Below are 19,474 nucleotides of genomic sequence, written 5' to 3'. Positions count from 1 at the left end.
GAATGAAAAAATGGCGTCTGCACTCCTTGTGGCTCTGGATTCTACAGAGGAGTGTTGCAGTCAATGTTAAAAGCACTGTGCCAGCTCGACATCCAGCCAATGGGCAGCTGGCTGGGTGCAGGGGTAGGCCAATAGTTGCAGAGCAAGCAAACAACAGAAATGATAGGTTGGGAGTAATTGACCAATGGGATTCGGATGCATCATCAGTGTCACAACTATATGAGTGTAGCCCATGGAAATGACAGCAGGGCCCCTAATGATGGATGGCAACTGCAAGTAGATGGATGCAGGTGGTGGTGGACCCCTGAGGATGATATGAGGGGTAGCCTTCTACCTGATTGGTGGTGGGACGGCTGTTGCTATGCCTGTGTGAGCCTAGGGTGGTGGCTTAAACAATGTTGACATTTTCAACACACCGTTTTCTAAAAAGGTAAAGGAGAAAACATGGAGTCACTGGGTGTATAGTGACTATTGTAAGTAACCAAAAGCAGGACAAATTAGAAAAACACACCGCACATTAGTTCAATGGCTCACATATGTATGTTGAAACTTCACTTTACATGGTGCATGTATCTCAGCAATCAGAATGAACACGCAACTGTAAATAAACATTAGTAAACATTAGTGGTTCTTGTACCAGCTGGTTCTATAGAGTATATGACGCACAAAACATGGGCACTGCTGAATATGTAGCGTGTGCCTCACACAACAGTCGGCAGGGCTCTAATAGGCACTTTATTTGAGACCCCTTTATTATACCGTGACCTTACTAACCCAATGAGGGGGCACCCACACCACTGGTGTCTCCAGTCACTTACCACACAATCCCATGCTGGATGTGCCTGGACCCTGCTGTTCACTGGCACGGTCCTCCTCGAGCGCATAGATAACGACCTGTTATCCTTTCTCTTACAGCTCCTAGAGGCCTAAGGCTGTATTTATTGGCCAAGGAGACCCGAACCATACAAGTCTTCCCATGTTCACTGCAGACATGGCTCCCAGAGTCCAGTACCCATAACGGGACTCCAAGCACAGCGTCCCCGCTGCACCACTGCAGACGGTAAGCTGTTTTTAGATACACCACTGGTGTATTCGAGGCACCAATCGGCCATTATTCATTAATTTTTGAATCAATCATCAATCCCCTGAGATCCTGACAGCTTTCCCTTCCCCCACAGACTACCTATACGGACAGCACCACTACCAGTGATCATCCTGATGAAGGCCACCACCACGGGCCCTTACCCAGCCCTGTTTGGCCGAAACACCTCTGTGTCGATGTTTTGTGGCACAACCTTTGTATATATGTGTTGATGGATAGTGTTTTGTACACTATTTTGTTGAATACCCCCGGACCTACTACAGTCCTGGGTCACACCCTGCACAAGTTCTATGTCACTACCTACATGTATTGTATACTCGTGCACCACTGTGGAAATTGTCTCTCGATAATTGAAGAGGACTATACTCACCTGTATTTCCCTTAAGAAAAAACGTCTGTCCTTACTTTCGTGCTTATCGAAAGTCCTGTAAATGTTTAATTCAATTTATCTGTGCAAAATCGTTTTGAAGGCAAAATAAAATAGCTTCAAAACAAGACAGCTGTCTACGGATCTCCCATCCTGATTTCTAGCATTTTACATACAGGTATCCTCCTGGGCATATCAGGACTCTGCCAGGCGCCCTTTATTGAATCTTGCATCTGCAACCCTACAGTCCCCTGCCTCCTTGCACTTACTTCAGCTGGCCACCCCAGCAGCACTTACTTGAGCTTGCCCATTGATCTCCCCCTCCCCCTGGCACTTCTCCTCTCCCTTCCCTCTCGCACTTGCATGATCTGAATGACACAAGGCCTACTAAGATTGTTTCTTTTGTCCTCCCTTCGTCTCCCCTTCATTGTCTTGTCACGCCTAAAAAACACTTGTGTACAGGTGAGTTATAGATGACTTTTCATATCTTATCATATCATATTGACTCTTGCTCAGTTTCTAAGGGTTGAATTTGTTGACACACGTTCTTTCATTTCCTGCGACAGCCACAAGTATTTTCTTTCAATTGCATGACATCATTTGGCCTTGCACGTTTGCTTACATTCACAATAATTTGGTAAAATGGGCCTATACACACTGATATTCTTGCATGAAATGTATATCATATTACAGTGATATCATAACCATATTTTTCTAAGTGAACTGCGGAACAATGCTATTTGATGCCACTTCCTGCTTTGTCAAGGAGCAAAAGGTTATGTGCCATCACTCACTTCCTGTGATGACACTTGGGGGCAGTGTCAAATGACATCACTTCCTATGATATCAGATGTCAAAGGTCGTGTAATGTCACTTTCGCTACACCTGGCATTTTGGTAAAATTACGTCTCTTGCAGACTTGCCTTCTATTGTTGGTTCCTTGTTATTTTTTTATTTATTTATCGTGTGTTTTAGTTCATACGAACATTTCACAACAATCAAATAATTATGATAACAAGAAATATACTGCGCTATGCCAGAAGCAGGACTCTGACAAAAAGGTGGCATTTTGACTATGGACTTTTATTTTAAATAACAAAAACAACACCTATCTTTCCCTGGCTCTAAAGGGAAATGCCTACTTAAAGATAACTGGGTGCTCGTCATCAGGAGAAATATCCAACCAAAATAACCATCCTCTGTCCCAAAAATTGTCTTCTATCCCTACTACTAAAATAAAGAAATAACTAAGAAAGACAGGTCAGGAGGATGACTCCCTCCTTCTGAAATAGTGCACCACAATCATGTAACACATATCTAGAAAATAGTTCAAGTTCAAATGAAGGGCCAGGAGAATGATGCCCTTTTTATCAAGTTTCAACCAGGATAACAGTATCTAATAGACTGGTGATAATTCAACATAAACAACAGTCTTCTGGTTTTGAACCTGCTTTCAGGCCTTGTAGTTCCTTCCAAACTCCTTTTAGTGTGGACTTAAACTCCTCCTTTTCCTGGTTACTCTCCCAATGAGGAGACTTCGTTACTTTGCCTTTTTGAATGATATCCAGTGATATTTTCTAATAGAAATGACCGGGAACCTTTTTCAACTAATCCAAAATACAGAGAAAACACAAAATTAAAGAAAAAACATATATCGGCTGGGGTAAGGGAGCAAAATGAGTGGGGAGTGGGTTGGAGAGGTTAGAGACATAGGGAAACAGGGATTTGGGGGGCACATAGATCCTTTTGAACTTGATTGTCTCTCAAACAAGCACTGAGATTCAAAGGGCCACTAGGACTATAAATGCAAGTCTTGATGTGATCTTCTTCCTTTTGATACTTAGTGGAGAATTTTAACCAGGGAGGCCAATCTGATTGATTCTTAGGTATTTCTCTCTAATATCACACTTACGGTGATGAAGTGAATCACTCCCTGTGCATTTCATATTTAAGTTACTCTTATCACAGTGTCACTGAGGAGGGTGATGACTCCCATAGCTTCTCGCACTGGCTTTACATTCACCACCCGCTCTTAGACAAGAGAGTTCCTTCTTATTCGTATACACATTTGAGACACTTAGTTGATAGTCACAGAGATGAGTGAGATTACTACTGAGGTTTCCCAGACTTATAGTATTTCTGTATTTATCAATGAGACGAGAGAGATTACTCCCCAGACACTCTCTCATTTACTAAGCGATGACTTGACTACTGGGATGAGAGAGACAAGTTTGGATGCTGCTCTTGGCTGGCCCAACTCCCTTACCGGGTCTCCTGTGTTCCTAGTTACCTATGTTTGTAGCGGGACACGTCACCGGTTCTTCCAAGGGCAGTGGATCGCGTGCCAGCCTTCGTGACTGCTTGACTCGCTCTCCTGCCTCCCACGGCGACACCACAGGCCCCTCTGAAGCTGAACGTGTTAGCGCCATTCTTGGACCAGCCGGTCCACCTCCACGAGATTGTGCCACCGTTTTACAAGTTCAATCTTCCTGGTAAGCCCTCACGCAGTCAGGCTGCAGCGTACACCGTTGGTTTACTTGTGGCACCCTCAGCGGCATGGATCCTCTTCGACACCGTTCCATCTTCTTGCCCATTTTTTATCTGCTGGGCTGTGCAGGCTTCATACATGGTGCGTCTCATTTCAGGTAGTACTTTGTCTCTTTTTATAAAAAGGTAGGCTGGGTGATCCCCAGCGTATGGTCACAGTCCTTTCCCTGTTTCCTTTGGCCAATCTGCATCCTTCCTTGTGGCCACCTTGTCTCAGTACTAACTGGGTAAACACTCGATATGCTTCCTTGAGTGCTCTTCCTTGTCTCAATAGCTTCAGGGAAGATTTGAAAATACCCTGGGCTTTTATTGATTTTACTGTGCTCAACCTTTGAGTAAATATAGGTTGAAGAATTACAATACATAACAATAGTGCTTTCATATGGCCTGATAATACTTTGAGGAGGTCTTAAAGTCTAAGGGATAAGAGGTTAAGAAGGTTCCTGAACAGAAAGGGTGTCCCTAAACCCAGAAGTATAGTCTCTCCCTGTGAGGTGCTCCTGCTTTTTTCCACCCCAAGGCAGATTAATGATGTTGCCCGTAGTGCCCTCAGCAAATTTTTTCATAAAATAGTGAGGCTCATCGCCTTTTTATTTTTAGCAGCAATCACTTCTGAATCATTTTTGCCTGCAATAACTAGCAGCCTCAGGTAATTGTATGTACCGACCTGCTCAATTTAGCCAACAGGCATATTAATCGACAACATTATAATTAGTTTTCTCTGTATTTAAAACCAGACCATTTAACTTTGCATACTCACACAATTCCCTCAGCAATCGTTGCATCCGTATATACATGTGGTCGACTAAGGCAATATCATCTGCATACGATAACCAATTAAGGCGTGCTTGGCCAACTTTTAAAAGGTCAGTTTCTTAACGTCTCCAATCTTGCCTGCAGGTCGGACAGATATAGGTTGAATAACAGGAGCACTAGCATGCAACCCTGTTTAAGTCCCTTAGTAGGTAAACCATCTGTGCAGGTGTCCATACTACTTGACCTCACTTGTACCGATGTTCCCTCATGTAGTTGAATAATGAGATTTAGGAGACCCCAGGGAATTTTACAGCTGTCAGGTTTTCTCCACAAAAGTGTCCTGTCAATAGAGTCAAATGCTGCTCTGAAGTTGACAAACAAGGTGTATAACGGAGGACCCTTGCTATTTAAGGCTTTGCCAATCAATGAATTTAACAGCAACAAAGTATGCATTGTAGTGAAGCTCACTCAAAATCCTGTCTGAAATGTGCTTAATAACTGTGCAGATTCTACCCATGTTTGTTCTTAGCGTAAAGGAGTCAAAAATATTGCCAGGAACATTCAATAAGAACAAAAGCCTGCAGTTTAAAGAAATCAGTCGTGAACATGTTTTATACACAGGGATTAATACAGCTTGCTTCCAGGATTCAGGGATCATTCCCCCTTCACAGACCTTTCTGATCAATGTCTCTAATATAGAGGCCCAGATCTCCAGATATTTCAAGAGCCCCATATTGGCTAAAACGTCGGGCCGCAGGGGCCTACAAAGTTTTAGTCTATTAATGGTAATTTCAATACTATCAACATCCAATTCCATTGAATAGCTACCCATGTCATTATAATATAGCCTGTAACTCTGGGTACCATCAATTGTGCAGTTATACTGGATTTGTTTTAGCCATGCTGCCTTGCTAATAGGGTTATCAATCGCAGAGGCTTTGCAACCCTTATCTGCTTTCTATGTATTCCACATCTGCTTCACATTACTTTTTGCCAGGGTAGTTAGCGATGTTTGCCACCGCACATTTTTAATCAAGCATCTCCTTCTCTTGACCCAGCTTTGATATTTATTTTTAAATTTCTTTATCATCATAAAGTTCCTTGTTATATGCAGGAATCCTTGGAGTATTATTTACAGCGAGGTAATCCATAACTGAAGAAACAATCATTCTAGTCGGAGCCTGAATGCTCTAATCACAATTAGTGCCTCCCGGGCTGTTACAGGAGCGATTGTTATTGGCTGCGATGATACCAGGATAATTATCCCCAGTAATGAACCGTGTACTGTTACCCCCCTCAGTTGGCTAATAGATTGATGACATTTTGCGTCCAAGTCAGTTTTAGCATAGGGCCTGCCTATAGCAGGCAGAGTCATAGTTTTTTTTTTTTCGATTTCATTAGTGATGAACCCAGCTCGCTGTGAGAAACAGTTCAGAGTGTGTGTATTTTTAACACCAGATGGTCCACAGTTAGGCCATGCTACATGGTAGAGTGATGTACTTGACGGCCAGCTAAGGTACTTTTGGCATCATTCATTCTGATGTTTCTGGTGTTTCTTGCAGTGGTATCATCAAGTAAATTGTCTCATCCCTATGGGAGGTGGTGAATTACTTTAGGCAGACACTTGACATGTCCTTGCCGAATCCCTGAACTCAGACGAAGGACCTCAACTTGTCCAGTTTGATTTTGACCAGAGTATCCTTTGCCAGTGTGTAATTCACCAGGGCCAAGAAGTCTTCAACAGAGCAAAAGGACTCCATTAACTCCCTGAATGTGAAACTTTGCTCACCTCCCTACGATTCCATGGAATCTGTGGTGACATTGGGTGAGGGTTGCAGAAGAAAGGCCGGCGGGGCATCCGGTTGTCATTAGTCATAGCTCCAGCAGACCCAGTCTCAACCTTATCAAGTGTCCGGGCCTGGAGTGTGGGATATTGCATTGACCTTGCATACACAGGCTAACTTCTCCTGATGACCCAGAGGGGCCGCAAGCAGCAGCCAGTGCTTGTTCAATAGTTTCTAAGACAGTTTTAACATTGCGAGAATTGTTACTTTGGCTTCTACTGTGCAATACCCATCGTAGGATGGAATGAGAAGGAGTTGATGCTGCTGCACCTGCATAGTTATTCTGTCTCTGCAGTGATTGACTTGTGGTAGCGATTAATCTTGGCTAGTGGTACCATCTCTACACACAGACCCATGCATAGTGGAGGTATTGTTGGAACTTCCAACGCTTTTTATTTTAACGGTGCGCCCAGCTGCTTGCTTAGAAGTTTTGCAGTTTTGCGTGGGACATTGATGGCCTTGATGGAGTTAGTGCGTGTACCCATTGGACAATCCCTTTAAACCACCAATGTATTGTACTACAATGGACAAATGGATGAAACAAATGAATGTGTATCTGTGTGTATTAAGTAGGAGAGAATGAGACTGCACACCGTGAGCGATTGAGGCAAAACAATTGTTCTATGTTAAGCGATTTGGATAAAAGTGCTATATAAATAACAAGTTATTATCACTATTGTCACTAACTTCAAAGAGAATTCTTTCTTGATAGGCACAATGCTTAGTATCATAGGCACTATGAGGCTTCCTTTGGACTCTGGAGTCTATGGGCCTCATTATGACCCCGGTCGGTAGCCGTGCTGGTAAAAACGCCACGGCTGCCGCTAGAGTAATTTGTTTTCTTGCGGCCTGCAATGGGGACTTACCGGAGCATTATAGCCCCAGTGGCCCGGTAATTCCCCACTGCCGGGCACAGGAAAAATTACTCTCCATTCCCATTCGAGTCCCATTGGACTCAATGGGAATGGGAAGGAAGGTAGCACCGGCACCATTAAGAATGGTGCCGGTGCTACCGTCAAGGTCTGCAAGCGGGTGCCGTTCCGCCCGCTAGGTCAGACCTGGCAGGCGGGAAGGCACCCGCACACAGAACCGGAGTATGCCGGTCCAGTAGTTTACTGGCACTGTTTTTATCGGACCAGCATACTCATAATGAGGCCCAGAGAGTCTTGCATGGGAGATGCTTCTTCTTGAGTCCTCCTGTTGTGACTGCTTTTCCCTGGCAATCTGTATTCAGATAATACATAAAGGCAAGGTGACTCATTAATAAAGTGTGATAAGCATCAAAAGACAGGAGCTCCGAGCAAAGACCTCTATCTATCATAAATGCTAGAATAATCATTTATTTCTGACGTTGTAAAGAGTTGACTATAGGATTATTCTCAAATGTATTTAAATGTTACACTTGGTGGTTTAACAATGATCATATAAATAACAGACCTTGCCTCTATTTTCTGCTCCCCATTCTGAGGTCCAGAAATTTTCTACAATGCAAATGCTAATGTGTCTATTTGCTCCTGGCAAATGATACCGTTAACTTGGGCTCTATCAACATTCTGAGTTAATGCAATGTAGATTAGAAACAGAGCAATTGTTTTATAGTCCATATATTTTTAATGCAATAAATAGAGTGAATCATCAAAACATGTAATGAACTTTTTATTTTCCTGCATAGAGTCTGGCAGAGTGTCCCATTAATGAATTGGAATGTAGTACTGTGTTTTAAAGATTTGGAAGTTTCATGGAAAATATTCACCTGTAAATAACTATGTTTAATTACCATTACACTAAGACGGAAGTCAGGCTAATGAAACACCAGTGAAATTGATAACAAGGCTGTATTTATTGAGCCACATTTTTCCTTGTAAAACTAGTGATTGTGATATTTTATCTTTTGCAAAATTATTTCTTTGATGTTTTTATCAGTGTCTTATTTATTACTCACTTGCTTTTAAGGAACACCATTTTCCCAAATAAAGCTATTAACAGCAATAACATATACATGACAGTACTGAAAATGCTATCATTAATAATAATGTATAATAATAATTAGTATTCATGTTATTATTATCATTATTATCATTGTTATCATTGTTGTTATTATTATTATTATTATTATTATTATTATTATTATTATTATTATTATTATTATTATTATTATTATTATTATTATTATTATTATTCGCTCCTAGCCTGGCCTTTTTTTATCTACAGAGCTTTATTCATGTATGTGCAAAGAAAGACATACTTTATCACAGTTTCAATGCTGTCGACTTCCAGTGCAGGATGTCCCAAGGAGAAGATGTTATCCCTGATAAGGTGAAGCATGTCTGCTTTATTGGATCATGACAAGTAAATATGGACTCTGAACAGCTGACGATAGGGCAGGGTTTTACAGGATGGTAAACTGTGCGCTCGTAGCCCTTCCTTTGTTTACCTTTCATATTGTCTGCCTGCCTTCACGTTGTCATGCAGCATATACACATATTACAGAAGAGGTAGCGTTTGAAAGGTGTTTTGAGGCTGGAAGTGGCGCTCTCCATGTAGGAGAAAGGATCATGAAAGGCCATGCTTCACTGTGGGCCAAACTGCCTCTCTTTTCGTAAAGGCAAATAAAAGGGGTTCTGCCATAGCAGAATATTATATCAATAGTTAAACTCGCATGCAAATATGAATACATTTGCAGAAGGACTGTCCATGCAATATACAGACTGTCCATGCAATATACCGTTCTGGTTTTGCTTTTTATGGCATGAGATAGTCTACTACTCTCAAAGAATGCATATTCACCAGTCGCAACAAGACATGCCACACCTCCCCCCACAGCCGTTACATTGTGCAAAAATAACAGCAAAATTAAAACGCTTAGAATCTGGAGGCTTCCGGGACGAAAAGCTATATAATGTATTCTTTATTTGCATATGATTCTAAAAGAATCTTTACAAGAAAAAAGTAATAATAACACATTTCTTTAACATTGACATATCATTAATACATTCAATAAATTCATAACACTTGGCTAATACAAGCATAAAATCGATATGAATAAAGAATTTGAGTCTGTGGTATGCAGACAGAGCAGGTGAAAATACAAATGTCATTCTAACTAAGACTATACAATAAATTGGTTAAAATCTAATAGGTCAATGGTTTCCATGTTTAAAAATTATACCTTTCATGTTTCAATTATTGCACCTGTCCGATGTACATATACAACAGCACCATGATAGCATTTAGTATACCTTCATTATATCTTCTTAATCATACAAAAACTGGAGGACTACAGCATATTTCAATCATGATTATTTTCTCACAAACATCTCCGGGTTAGGGTATTGCTTTATCTACGCTTGGCCATATGGCGCCACAGCCAATAGAGGCAGACATGAAGGCTTTCTAAGTCTGAATTGAGGCAATAAATCCAGAATGCGTCACTCTTTACGGACTCAAAGTTATGGACATATTCACCCAGAATAGTCATATAAATATTGTCAATGGTTCGGCATTCCATAAATACATGTTTGCTGGTCTCTATAACTCCTGGTTTATTACACATGTAACACACTCTTTCCTCCAAAGGGATTTTTGAGTGAGCGCCCGCAAAAACCAACAGGGGTAGTTGGTTAATATGAGGTCTCAAAATGAGATCACGTACTGCATGGGAAGGGCTTTGGAGAAGAAAGGGGTGTAAACATAAGTAGAAGAAAAAACGGTGCACTAGGCTTGGAACCGTCCTTGCTAAGCTCTGTCAATTGTTGTGATACCCTAATAGTTCGTGCAATCTCACAGGGTGTGTTTTGAGGTGAAGCCCACACCTCTTTTTGGTACGATACAGGGTTTTTCCTGGATATCTCGCAGTTTTGTTCTTTTTTGAAAAAGTATAGATTATCCACGCTTGTTTTATTTCGTGATAAGTGCAGGTTTTATTTATCAATTGTAGTGCGGGCTCATGTTTTCATTTTTTATTTCACTTTTTATTTCATAACGTGTCTTTGCGATTTTTCCAAATACCCAAAAAATGATTCAATATTATTTTTGGGAAAATCAGATAGAAGCTGAGGGGTGGCAGATGGCTCAGAGAAGATGGGCCCCACTTCCAGGCCCAGGACCATCTCCCTGGCAGCTCAGCAGTGACTTTATACATGGCGATTGGGGCCCTACCCCCCCAGCTTCCAGCTCATTCGAGATGACATACACAACAGCATTTACATACAGACTGCCACTCCCCCCCCCCATTTGCTAAAGCTGCCAGCAGTCCTGCACTCTCCTGACACAGGAACTTGACAGCCAACCACAGGACTACCACATGGGATATCATAACCCACCTCACGAGTGGTACTTCAGCAAGCCTTGGGTGCCCTCTTGTCCCATGTCCAACACTACATCTCCTTCCCCACCACTTGACCACTTGCGATGACCTCAACAGCGCCAATGCCCATATGTGTTGGACAGAGTGAACTCAATCAGTGAATAATGTGTTCCATTTTCACTCTATTACATACAGTTTGCGTTCCCACTATAGCACAACTTGTGTTGTGTGTTTATCCTTCTTTGGGCAATATATTGATTATGAGCAATCCCAAAGGTTTAAAGGCATATAAATATGTGTGTGTGCCATGATGTTTAAGGTGATAGCTTAGTGTGTTCAGTACCTGTGGCACACACTTGTGTTCCTGTAACAATATTTTTTCTTATACAGCATTTCATGACAAATTCCTTCTGCTTCTAAGCACAGAAATACCAGTATGTGTAAACCCACTTTAATGGGAGCCAATTTATCAACCTCTCAATAACGAAGGGCTTACTTGACCCTATTGCAGGGTATGAACGTGCGAAGTGCAAGGTGCTCCGTATACAGGTTGAACACTGAACTCATGAGCTATCCTCAGAGAAGAGCATTCCGTATGACAGTACCAAATCCAAGTGAGGAAAATTCTTCCTTTCTTTCTCTGAGATTGATACAGTGAGTACATAAATGTTGCTGATAGTTACACTTACTATGCTAAAAAAGGAGTCTATCTGTGTCATGCAGGACAATGTCTTTAACCTCTTCCCTTAATTCCTCCTCACCTCTTCTTCTGTTGAGTCTGTGGACTGTTCTGTCTCCTTCTTACGGAGTCTTCTTCTCTTCCTCTCCTTCTTATCCTTCTTAAGATGCAAATAGGGGCGTGGCTCCTCAGAGGCCATCGTGACAGGATGGAACCAGGTCCCGGAGACCCCCGAGGAGCCAGTCCTAAACATGGAAAAAGTCGTTGGCGGAAAAAACCCTGTGAAGAGGTCTCTCTTTTCTTGAAGAATGGTAGGTAAGAAGACCGAGGTTGAAAGTGTGGCTTGGGTGGAATGATTTTAAGTAAACAGGAGATAGATAGCTCTTATTCAACAGTTAACAACATTAAACACTTAACTGTTTTTGAAATAATCAATTCAGTATTCATTAAATCGTAAAAAATACAAGTTATAAAAACTTCAACATTTATAAAACACTGTATAAAAATACAAATTCTAAATAGTGACAAACACTGCCTTTTCAACTTGGCTTCGATCCTAATTGATCAGGGATCAATATAGTTAGAGAGGTTCAAATTAGCTTCTCTTCAACACACACATCAATGAATTGACATATAACTGTTCTAAATGGAAAAAACATCAACCATTTTCATATGCTCGACATGTTTCAGTCCTCTGTAAGTAATTAAAGGGACCTTTGTCAGGAGTAGTGTCACTGGTAATTCTATTAAAAAATAGTTACAAGATCTACTCTAAATGTAAATAGCTGAAAGGCTTCTACAGCTTCTTGTAAAACAGTGTGGCTGTAGTTTTCTTCGTACAGTACCCATTGTAACTGTTGAAAAACAACAAAGAGAGAGGACATCAGCTATAAATGCTAAGTAGAATCTCTAACAGACTTTCGATAGTCTGGAACAGGCCTAATGGTCATCATACCTGGTCTGTTCTGTGGAGAATATTAGAGAAGGAGCCTTGAATGTAGCAAGAAAAAACTTCTCTTAGGTAGAAAATCCCTCTATGTGTAGAGATCGTTCACCTGTAAAGCAAATTTTATCCTAATCAGATCCTGAGTGTTATAGACCCCGGTGGGGCCGACATAAGAGGTACACATGCTCGTTTTTCCTAAATTCCAAATACTTAAAAGAGTTAAAAAATATAGAGAGAGAAATGAAATTTCATCTATATATAGCGGAAGGTATAAAGGATGTAAATACCTTGAGCAGGTAATGGGGTTCTCAAAATTCCTATGTTGTTATCGCTGAATTAATTAGTGGTCAGGGACTTCAGGGCGTCTATCTTGCACGCTGGTATTTACTTTCTAATTCTCCTCCTGTTTATAGGTGAAAGGGGAGGTAGAGAAAGGGTAAGCGGCTTGTCCTACGTTATTATAAAAAGGTTTTTTGTCATATCTGTTATCTAAAAGCGTATAAGTAGTATTACCTACATGTAGTACATCTCTCTATTAGTGAGCGATAGTAGCCGTGTCAGCGAGATGGAAATGGTCCTTTACTTCTGAACATTCAGTCTGCTTCCATTCTAAATAGGCACAGAACATGCAGAGGATATTATTTTACTGTTTCAAGCAGCATAGGTTGCTCGACCTTGAGAATATATGCAAATACATCTATAACATTAAGGTAGCATTTCATTAAGTCTTAAAGAGATTCCTACCTCTAATGTTACTATCTGTTGGACTACATCAGTTGGTGGGGATGCTACTAGTACTCCGCCTAACAGTACGCTATCAAGTGCTTACTGAGTCGCGTTCGCCATCTTGAGTGGACTATTTATAGGTAACAAAAGTCCTATTTTAGTGTCTATCTTAGCTGAGAGTTCTTTCATGACTAATGGGAATTAGAGGCGCTCTGTATCTCCGCCAAAAGTATTGTAAACGCTAAAATTCACGCGTAATTATAAAATCTAAGTCTGAAAGACTGAGAGGTCAACAACTTTTATATGGGATTAACTACGAAGGATTGTTATGTTCATAAGTAACCCATTTCAGCTTGTTAATAGTAGCTCAACCTAGTTTTAAATTCCAGTGACAAAGGGATTGGATAGAGAAATTCTAATCGGGGCTAAACTTTATGCCATTCGACAGCCTCATTGAGCCCGAGTCGATCACTTTTTGTGAGAAAGATTAATCTCTGTTCTTTTTCAATTAGAGTTTTTTTCTTTTTCGTACTGTCTGTGCCGGTCATAGTAAATAGAACAGTCCATGTGATGTCTTCTGATGTATGTTGGTTATCCATAAAATGCTTAACCATAGGGCTGTTAGAACTTTGTTGTTAATACAACTACGATGTTCTATAATTCTAGTTTAAATTTTTCTGTTGGTCTTGCATATGTATCTTTTTCCACATGGACAGGTAATCATGTAAACCATGAATTCCGTGTTACAGTTGAGTCAATAGTGACCATGATGGCGGTCTTTCCCTGTGACGGTGGCAAATCCACAATAAAATCCATGGAAAGGTCCTTCCAGGGACTTGTTGGTAGACTGGGTTGTTGTAAAAGACCCAATTGCTTCTGTCGGGACACCTTCCCAGTGGCACATACCGGGCAATTCTTGATGAAGGAAATGACATCGGACCGGACGGAAGGCCACCAAAAACTTCTTGTCAATAGCTCATATGTAGCATTCTGACCCTTATGCCCTGCTAATGGAAGGTCGTGACAAAAGTGCATTGCCTGATGTTGTAATTCTTGAGTGGGTAGGAAGAGGGCGGAATCATGGAACCACAGACCCTCCTTCTCCTGTAACTGTCCCAGAAGGGGGTTGTCTTTCTTCCAGGCCTTGCTCTCCTCCCTAACCCCTTGCAGGTAACGGCTTATGACTGCAATAAACCATTGCCGGGGTATTAAGACCTCCTCCTCGACCTTCGGGTCTTCTGTCATTGGCCAGCTTCGTGAGAGGGCATCTGATAGTGCCTTCTGAGTTCACGGTATTTAGGTAATCCGGAAATCGAAAGTTGAAAAATAAAAAGCCCACCTGGCATGTCGAGAGTTGCGACACTCCATCTGCTGGTGTACCCGCAGGTTCCTATGATATGTTCGATTAATAAATGGGTAGGTAGCTCCTTGTAACAGCTGCCTCCACTCCTCACAAGCCATTCTCATGGCCAGCAGCTCTCTTTCCAGGACCGAATAATTCTGTTCATTGGCTGTGAGCATCCGAGAAAAATAAGCAATAGGACGTTCTTGATCCTTCAGGTCCTCCTGTAAGAGGACTGCACCCATGGCTCAGCTAGAGGCATCCGTCTGAACAATAAAGGGCTTCGACTGATCAGGCTGTATCAAGATTGGGGCGGTAGCAAACAGCTCCTTAAGTTTGGAAAAGGCTTCCTGTGCCTTCGAGTTCCATTCGAAAGTGCTTCCCTTCTTAAGGAGAGATGTTATGGTTAGAACAATGTCAGAAAAATGGGGAATAAAACGGCGATAAAAGTTTGCCAGACCAAGGAATCTCTGAACCTCCTTGACTGATGAAGGTTCGGGCCACCTAAGAATGGCCTTAACCTTGTCGTTGTCCATTCGAACTCCTGTGGAAGATAGGATGAACCCTAGGTAAGGAACTTCTGAGGCTTCAAAAATGCATTTCTCAGGCTTAGCGTAGAGGTGATTCTCCTGTAATCTCTGTAACACCTCCTTGACCTGAGATCGATATTCCGTAAGGGCTGTAGAAAAAATGAGAATGTCGTCTAGATATATGACTACCGATACATTGAGTATATCGGCAAACATACCATCCATGAATCTTTGGAACACCGCTGGGGCATTGACCAGACCAAAAGGCATTACACAGTACTCAAACAACCCCAACGGTGTTCTGAATGCAGTCTTCCACTCATCTCCGGATCTTATTCTTAACAAGTGGTATGCCCCATGGAGATCTATTTTGGAGAATATCTGAGAATTCTTGACAGCGTCTAGTATATCTCTAATCAGGGGCATCGGGTATCTATCCCGAACTGTGATACTGTTGAGTCCTCTGTAATCGATGCAAGGATGCAGTTCCCTGGTACCCTCTTAGCTACAAAAAACAAGGATGATCCTCCAGATGACTTTGACCTTCTGATAAGACCATTCTCAAGATTAGATTCCAAATATTCCTGAAGAGCGATCTTTTATTGCTGAGATAACAGGTAAATACACCAAAGGGTACTGGGGTCAGCTACTTGAGATCTATGCCATAATCCTCGGGATGATGCGGTGGAAGTAGTTTGGGAAACTTGTCTTCAAAAACCTCAGAGAACTCTTGATACTGTTCAGGAATCGAGGAGACGGAAACACAAGACTGTCCTATCCGGTGTGCGGTGAGAACTTCTCCCTCGGCCTTCCTAAAGCAATGCGCCTCGCAATAGCTAGAATTGAAACTTTGGGCCTCATTACACGGATGGCGGTAAGGGTTTACCGGTACTGGTATTTTACCAGTACCGGTAAATCCTTACCGCCTTACTATGAGGTCCCTTTGCGGGTTGGGGAATGTAACGCCTGCTTTTTGCAGGCGTTAAAAACCAACCCGCAAAGGGACCCAGGGAGCTAATTACAGTACCGCAATTTGCGGTACCGTAATTAGCGCCTTCCCCATTCCCATTATGCCCTATGGGGCAAAAATGGGAATGGGGAAGGGCAATGGTGGAAGGGGGAATTACTGCCCCGCCAACCTTGGAATGGGGCGGTAATTCCCCTTTCCGCCAAGGCGATGCCGGTATTTTACCGGCATGAACCATGGCGCTAATAGCGCCATGGTTCTCCGCCATCCGTGTAATGAGGCCCTTAGTCTGTTGGCATACCAGTCTATGCAGGGATTATGTTGACGTAACCAAGAAATACCAAGTATTAATGGAAAAAGAGCTGCCCTATGACGTCAAAGACGATCTTCTCAACATGATTACCCATCGTGATCTGTAGAGGATGGCTTTCCATGGTTATTGGTCCTGACGAGAGAGCACGTCCATCTACTCCTTCAACTGGTATGCTCTTATTCTTTTCTTGGAGCAGAATTCCCTTCTCGTTGGCCCATGTCACATCGATAAAGTTGCCTGCAGCACCGCAGTCCAACATAGCCAATACAGGAATCGTGCTCCCGGAAGATACTGCAAGAGTAACCTGTAGCACCATCAGTCGGTTGTCTTCTATGCCTTCTCCTCCTGCTCTGGTTGTATTGCAAGGGTTTGAGCGATATCCCCGTTATCTCCCTTGCATAGATACGAGGTTGTGCGTTTCCCTGGCCTCTGGAAGGTATTTCTGTGCAATCCTTCAGTTGATGCTTCGAGGATCCGCAATACATGCACAGATTCATTGCTCGTCTGCGCCTTCTTTCCTCTGAAGTTGGTGGACCTTTGGTTGCCCCTATTTGCATCGGTTCTTCTATTGAGGTGTGATCGTTAGGTGGAACAGGAGCATTATAAACTGGTGGATGACCTCGACTTCGTCTCTTCTCGCTCCGTCTTTCGTTTAGTCTGAACTCTATCCGAAGGACTAGTGATACTAATTCAGAAAATGTCTCTGGTCGAGCGACTCGTGCTAGCTTGTCCTTTATCTCTTCGTGTAGCCCTCGGCGAAAGATTGTTTGTTGGGCCGTGTCTGGCCATGCTGCCATGGTAGCTAGGTCTTGGAACCGGGCCACATACGACTGAACATCCTGTTTGCCTTGTTTGACATCCATAAAGGCTTCGTAAGTCGAGTACTTCACCTCTGGTCTTTCAAATCGGAGCTTAAAGTTCTGAACAAACAGATCATAATCATTAACTGAAGGATCATCTGTGGTAACCAATGGAGTGGCCCATGCCAGAGCACGTCCCGTCAGGTTAGCTACCAGTTAGCCTACTCGAGCTCTGCCAGTCTCGAAAGTCCTCCTTCTGAAGGAAAAATAAACCTGACAGGCATCCAGAAATTCCTTCATTTCTCTTGGATTACCGTCATATTTATTGAGAGAAAAGGGCATGGGAGGCAGTTCGCTTCTTAACTCATCTGTGGCTTGTTGGCGCAGGGCCAGGTTCTCCGTCTGGAGTGTTTGCATATCTACTCTAGATTCTGTATGGCGTTGAACATCTCCTGAAACTGCTCTAAAGAGGCCATGGTTTCTCCTTGGCATTGTATACTGTCATGCAGGACAATGGCCCTCATTCCAACCCAGGCGTTAAGGGTTTAACGGCGCGATCGGCGCCGTTAACCATTAACACCTGATTTCCACCTTAACGGCTGCTTTTAGCAGGGGTTAAGTACCAAGGCGCTAAGCGTCCTTGGCGCTAATTACGGCACCGTAATTTACGGTGCCGTAATTAGCGCCTTCCCCACTCCCATTATGCCCTATGGGGCAAAAATGGGAATGGGGAAGGGTAAATGGGGATTGGGGATTTACCGCCCCACTCACCTTGGAATGGGGCGGTAAATCTGCCATCCACCATGGTGTAAACAAGGTTTACACCATGGTGGTAAAGTAGGGAACTTACCACCTGGGTTGGAATGAGGGCCAATGCCTTTAACCTCTTCCCTTAATTCCTCCTCACCTCTTTCTTCTGTTAAATCTGTGGACTGTTCTGTCTCCTTCTTCTTAGAGAGTCTTCTTGTCTTCCTCTCCTTCTTATCCTTCTTACGATGCAAATAGGGGCATGGCTCCTCAGAGGCCATCGTGACAGGATGGAACCAGGTCCCGGAGACCCCCGAGGAGCCAGTCCTAAACAGGGAAAAAGCCAGTTGGCGGAAAAAACCCTGCAAAGAGGTCTCTCTTTTCTTGAAGAATGGTAGGTAAGAAGACCGAGGTTGAAAGTGTGGCTTGTGTGGAATGATATCACTCTTCTTCCGATTGTAAATATAAAGTGACTGATGATTGTTCCAGAGTATGATATAGATGAAGTGTAGGTCTGCCGTAAACAAAGCAGTGCAGCTCCACCGTTGGCCGGGAAGGAAAGCCACCTTGGATCCACCTTCCCGCCAGGAAGGAATACTGCTGACAATCCTGCCGCCTGACCCAGATGGAAGCAGCCGGGTGTAAGGTAAGTGAAATGCTCGAAAAGAAGGAGGCAGAGGTACGCCAGAAGGGTGTGATCTCCTCCGAAAGAATGCTACAGTGAAGCGTGATAGAAAAACGCAAAAGCAGCAGAAGTAGCAGTAAGATGAGGAACAGAGAAGAAAGGAGGAGTAAGAGAAAGGGTAGCGTAGATAGTAAACAGGGAGAGACCGAATAACCCGTACCTCCTCCGTGTGTGTAGACAGAAAATCGATATACCCTCACCCGAATAGCGGAAAGCACCTAGGAAGTGCTAGAAATATGGAAAAGCAATGGAAATGGAATAAGGTAGAAAGATTCTGTTAGGGCTTGAAAAGTACGAGAACTGAGCGTTAGAAGTTTCCTACAAGAGAAAAAATGACGATACAATGCATCAGTGCAAAGATGCGTGTGACGTATATACGTCGCAGCGGCCATCGTGGAATAAGGCATAGACCGCTGACTGGCACTTCTCGATCCATTTTAGGTGTGTCTCCATCGGCTACATACCTTCTATGGTTGATACATTACAATCTGCTCCACAACGTATTAATTATCAAAACTACCAACATAGCATCAGTCCAGTGGAAAGCTAAATCTTCATCCTTTCAATGATGGGTTGTAAAACTGTGGACCAGGAACAAACATGGCAGTAGATTGCACCAGCCTCAATGAAGAGTGCAAAGTATTAGTGGGAGAGTTGGTTACAAAGTCAAAAAGTCTCACTGTATAGTACACTGCTGTTTTTGGTAAAAGGTGTTAATTTCTCACATTAGGTTAGTATTCTTTAGCCTATTGCCTGCTCTTTCTTTTAGTGGAGGCTATTTGAGTAGAATGGGTATCAGACAAGCGACAGAGACCAA

General features: G+C 42.7%; 1 protein-coding gene across 1 annotated transcript in view; it reads left to right on the top strand.

Moving 5' to 3' along the window:
* Positions 1-18,597: 18,597 nt before the first annotated feature.
* Positions 18,598-19,474, top strand: part of LOC138492856 (galactosylgalactosylxylosylprotein 3-beta-glucuronosyltransferase 1-like) — an 80,162-nt gene continuing 79,285 nt past the window's right edge. The window contains exon 1 of the mRNA XM_069620188.1: positions 18,598-18,618. Coding sequence (XP_069476289.1) covers positions 18,598-18,618 — 21 coding nt within the window. The remainder of the gene's footprint in view (positions 18,619-19,474) is intronic.

This window comes from Ambystoma mexicanum, chromosome 10 (assembly GCF_040938575.1).
Source record: "Ambystoma mexicanum isolate Mex_15411 chromosome 10, UKY_AmexF1_1, whole genome shotgun sequence".
In the NCBI taxonomy this organism is placed as follows: Eukaryota; Metazoa; Chordata; class Amphibia; order Caudata; family Ambystomatidae; genus Ambystoma; species Ambystoma mexicanum.
This window is presented reverse-complemented; position numbering and strand designations above follow the sequence as displayed.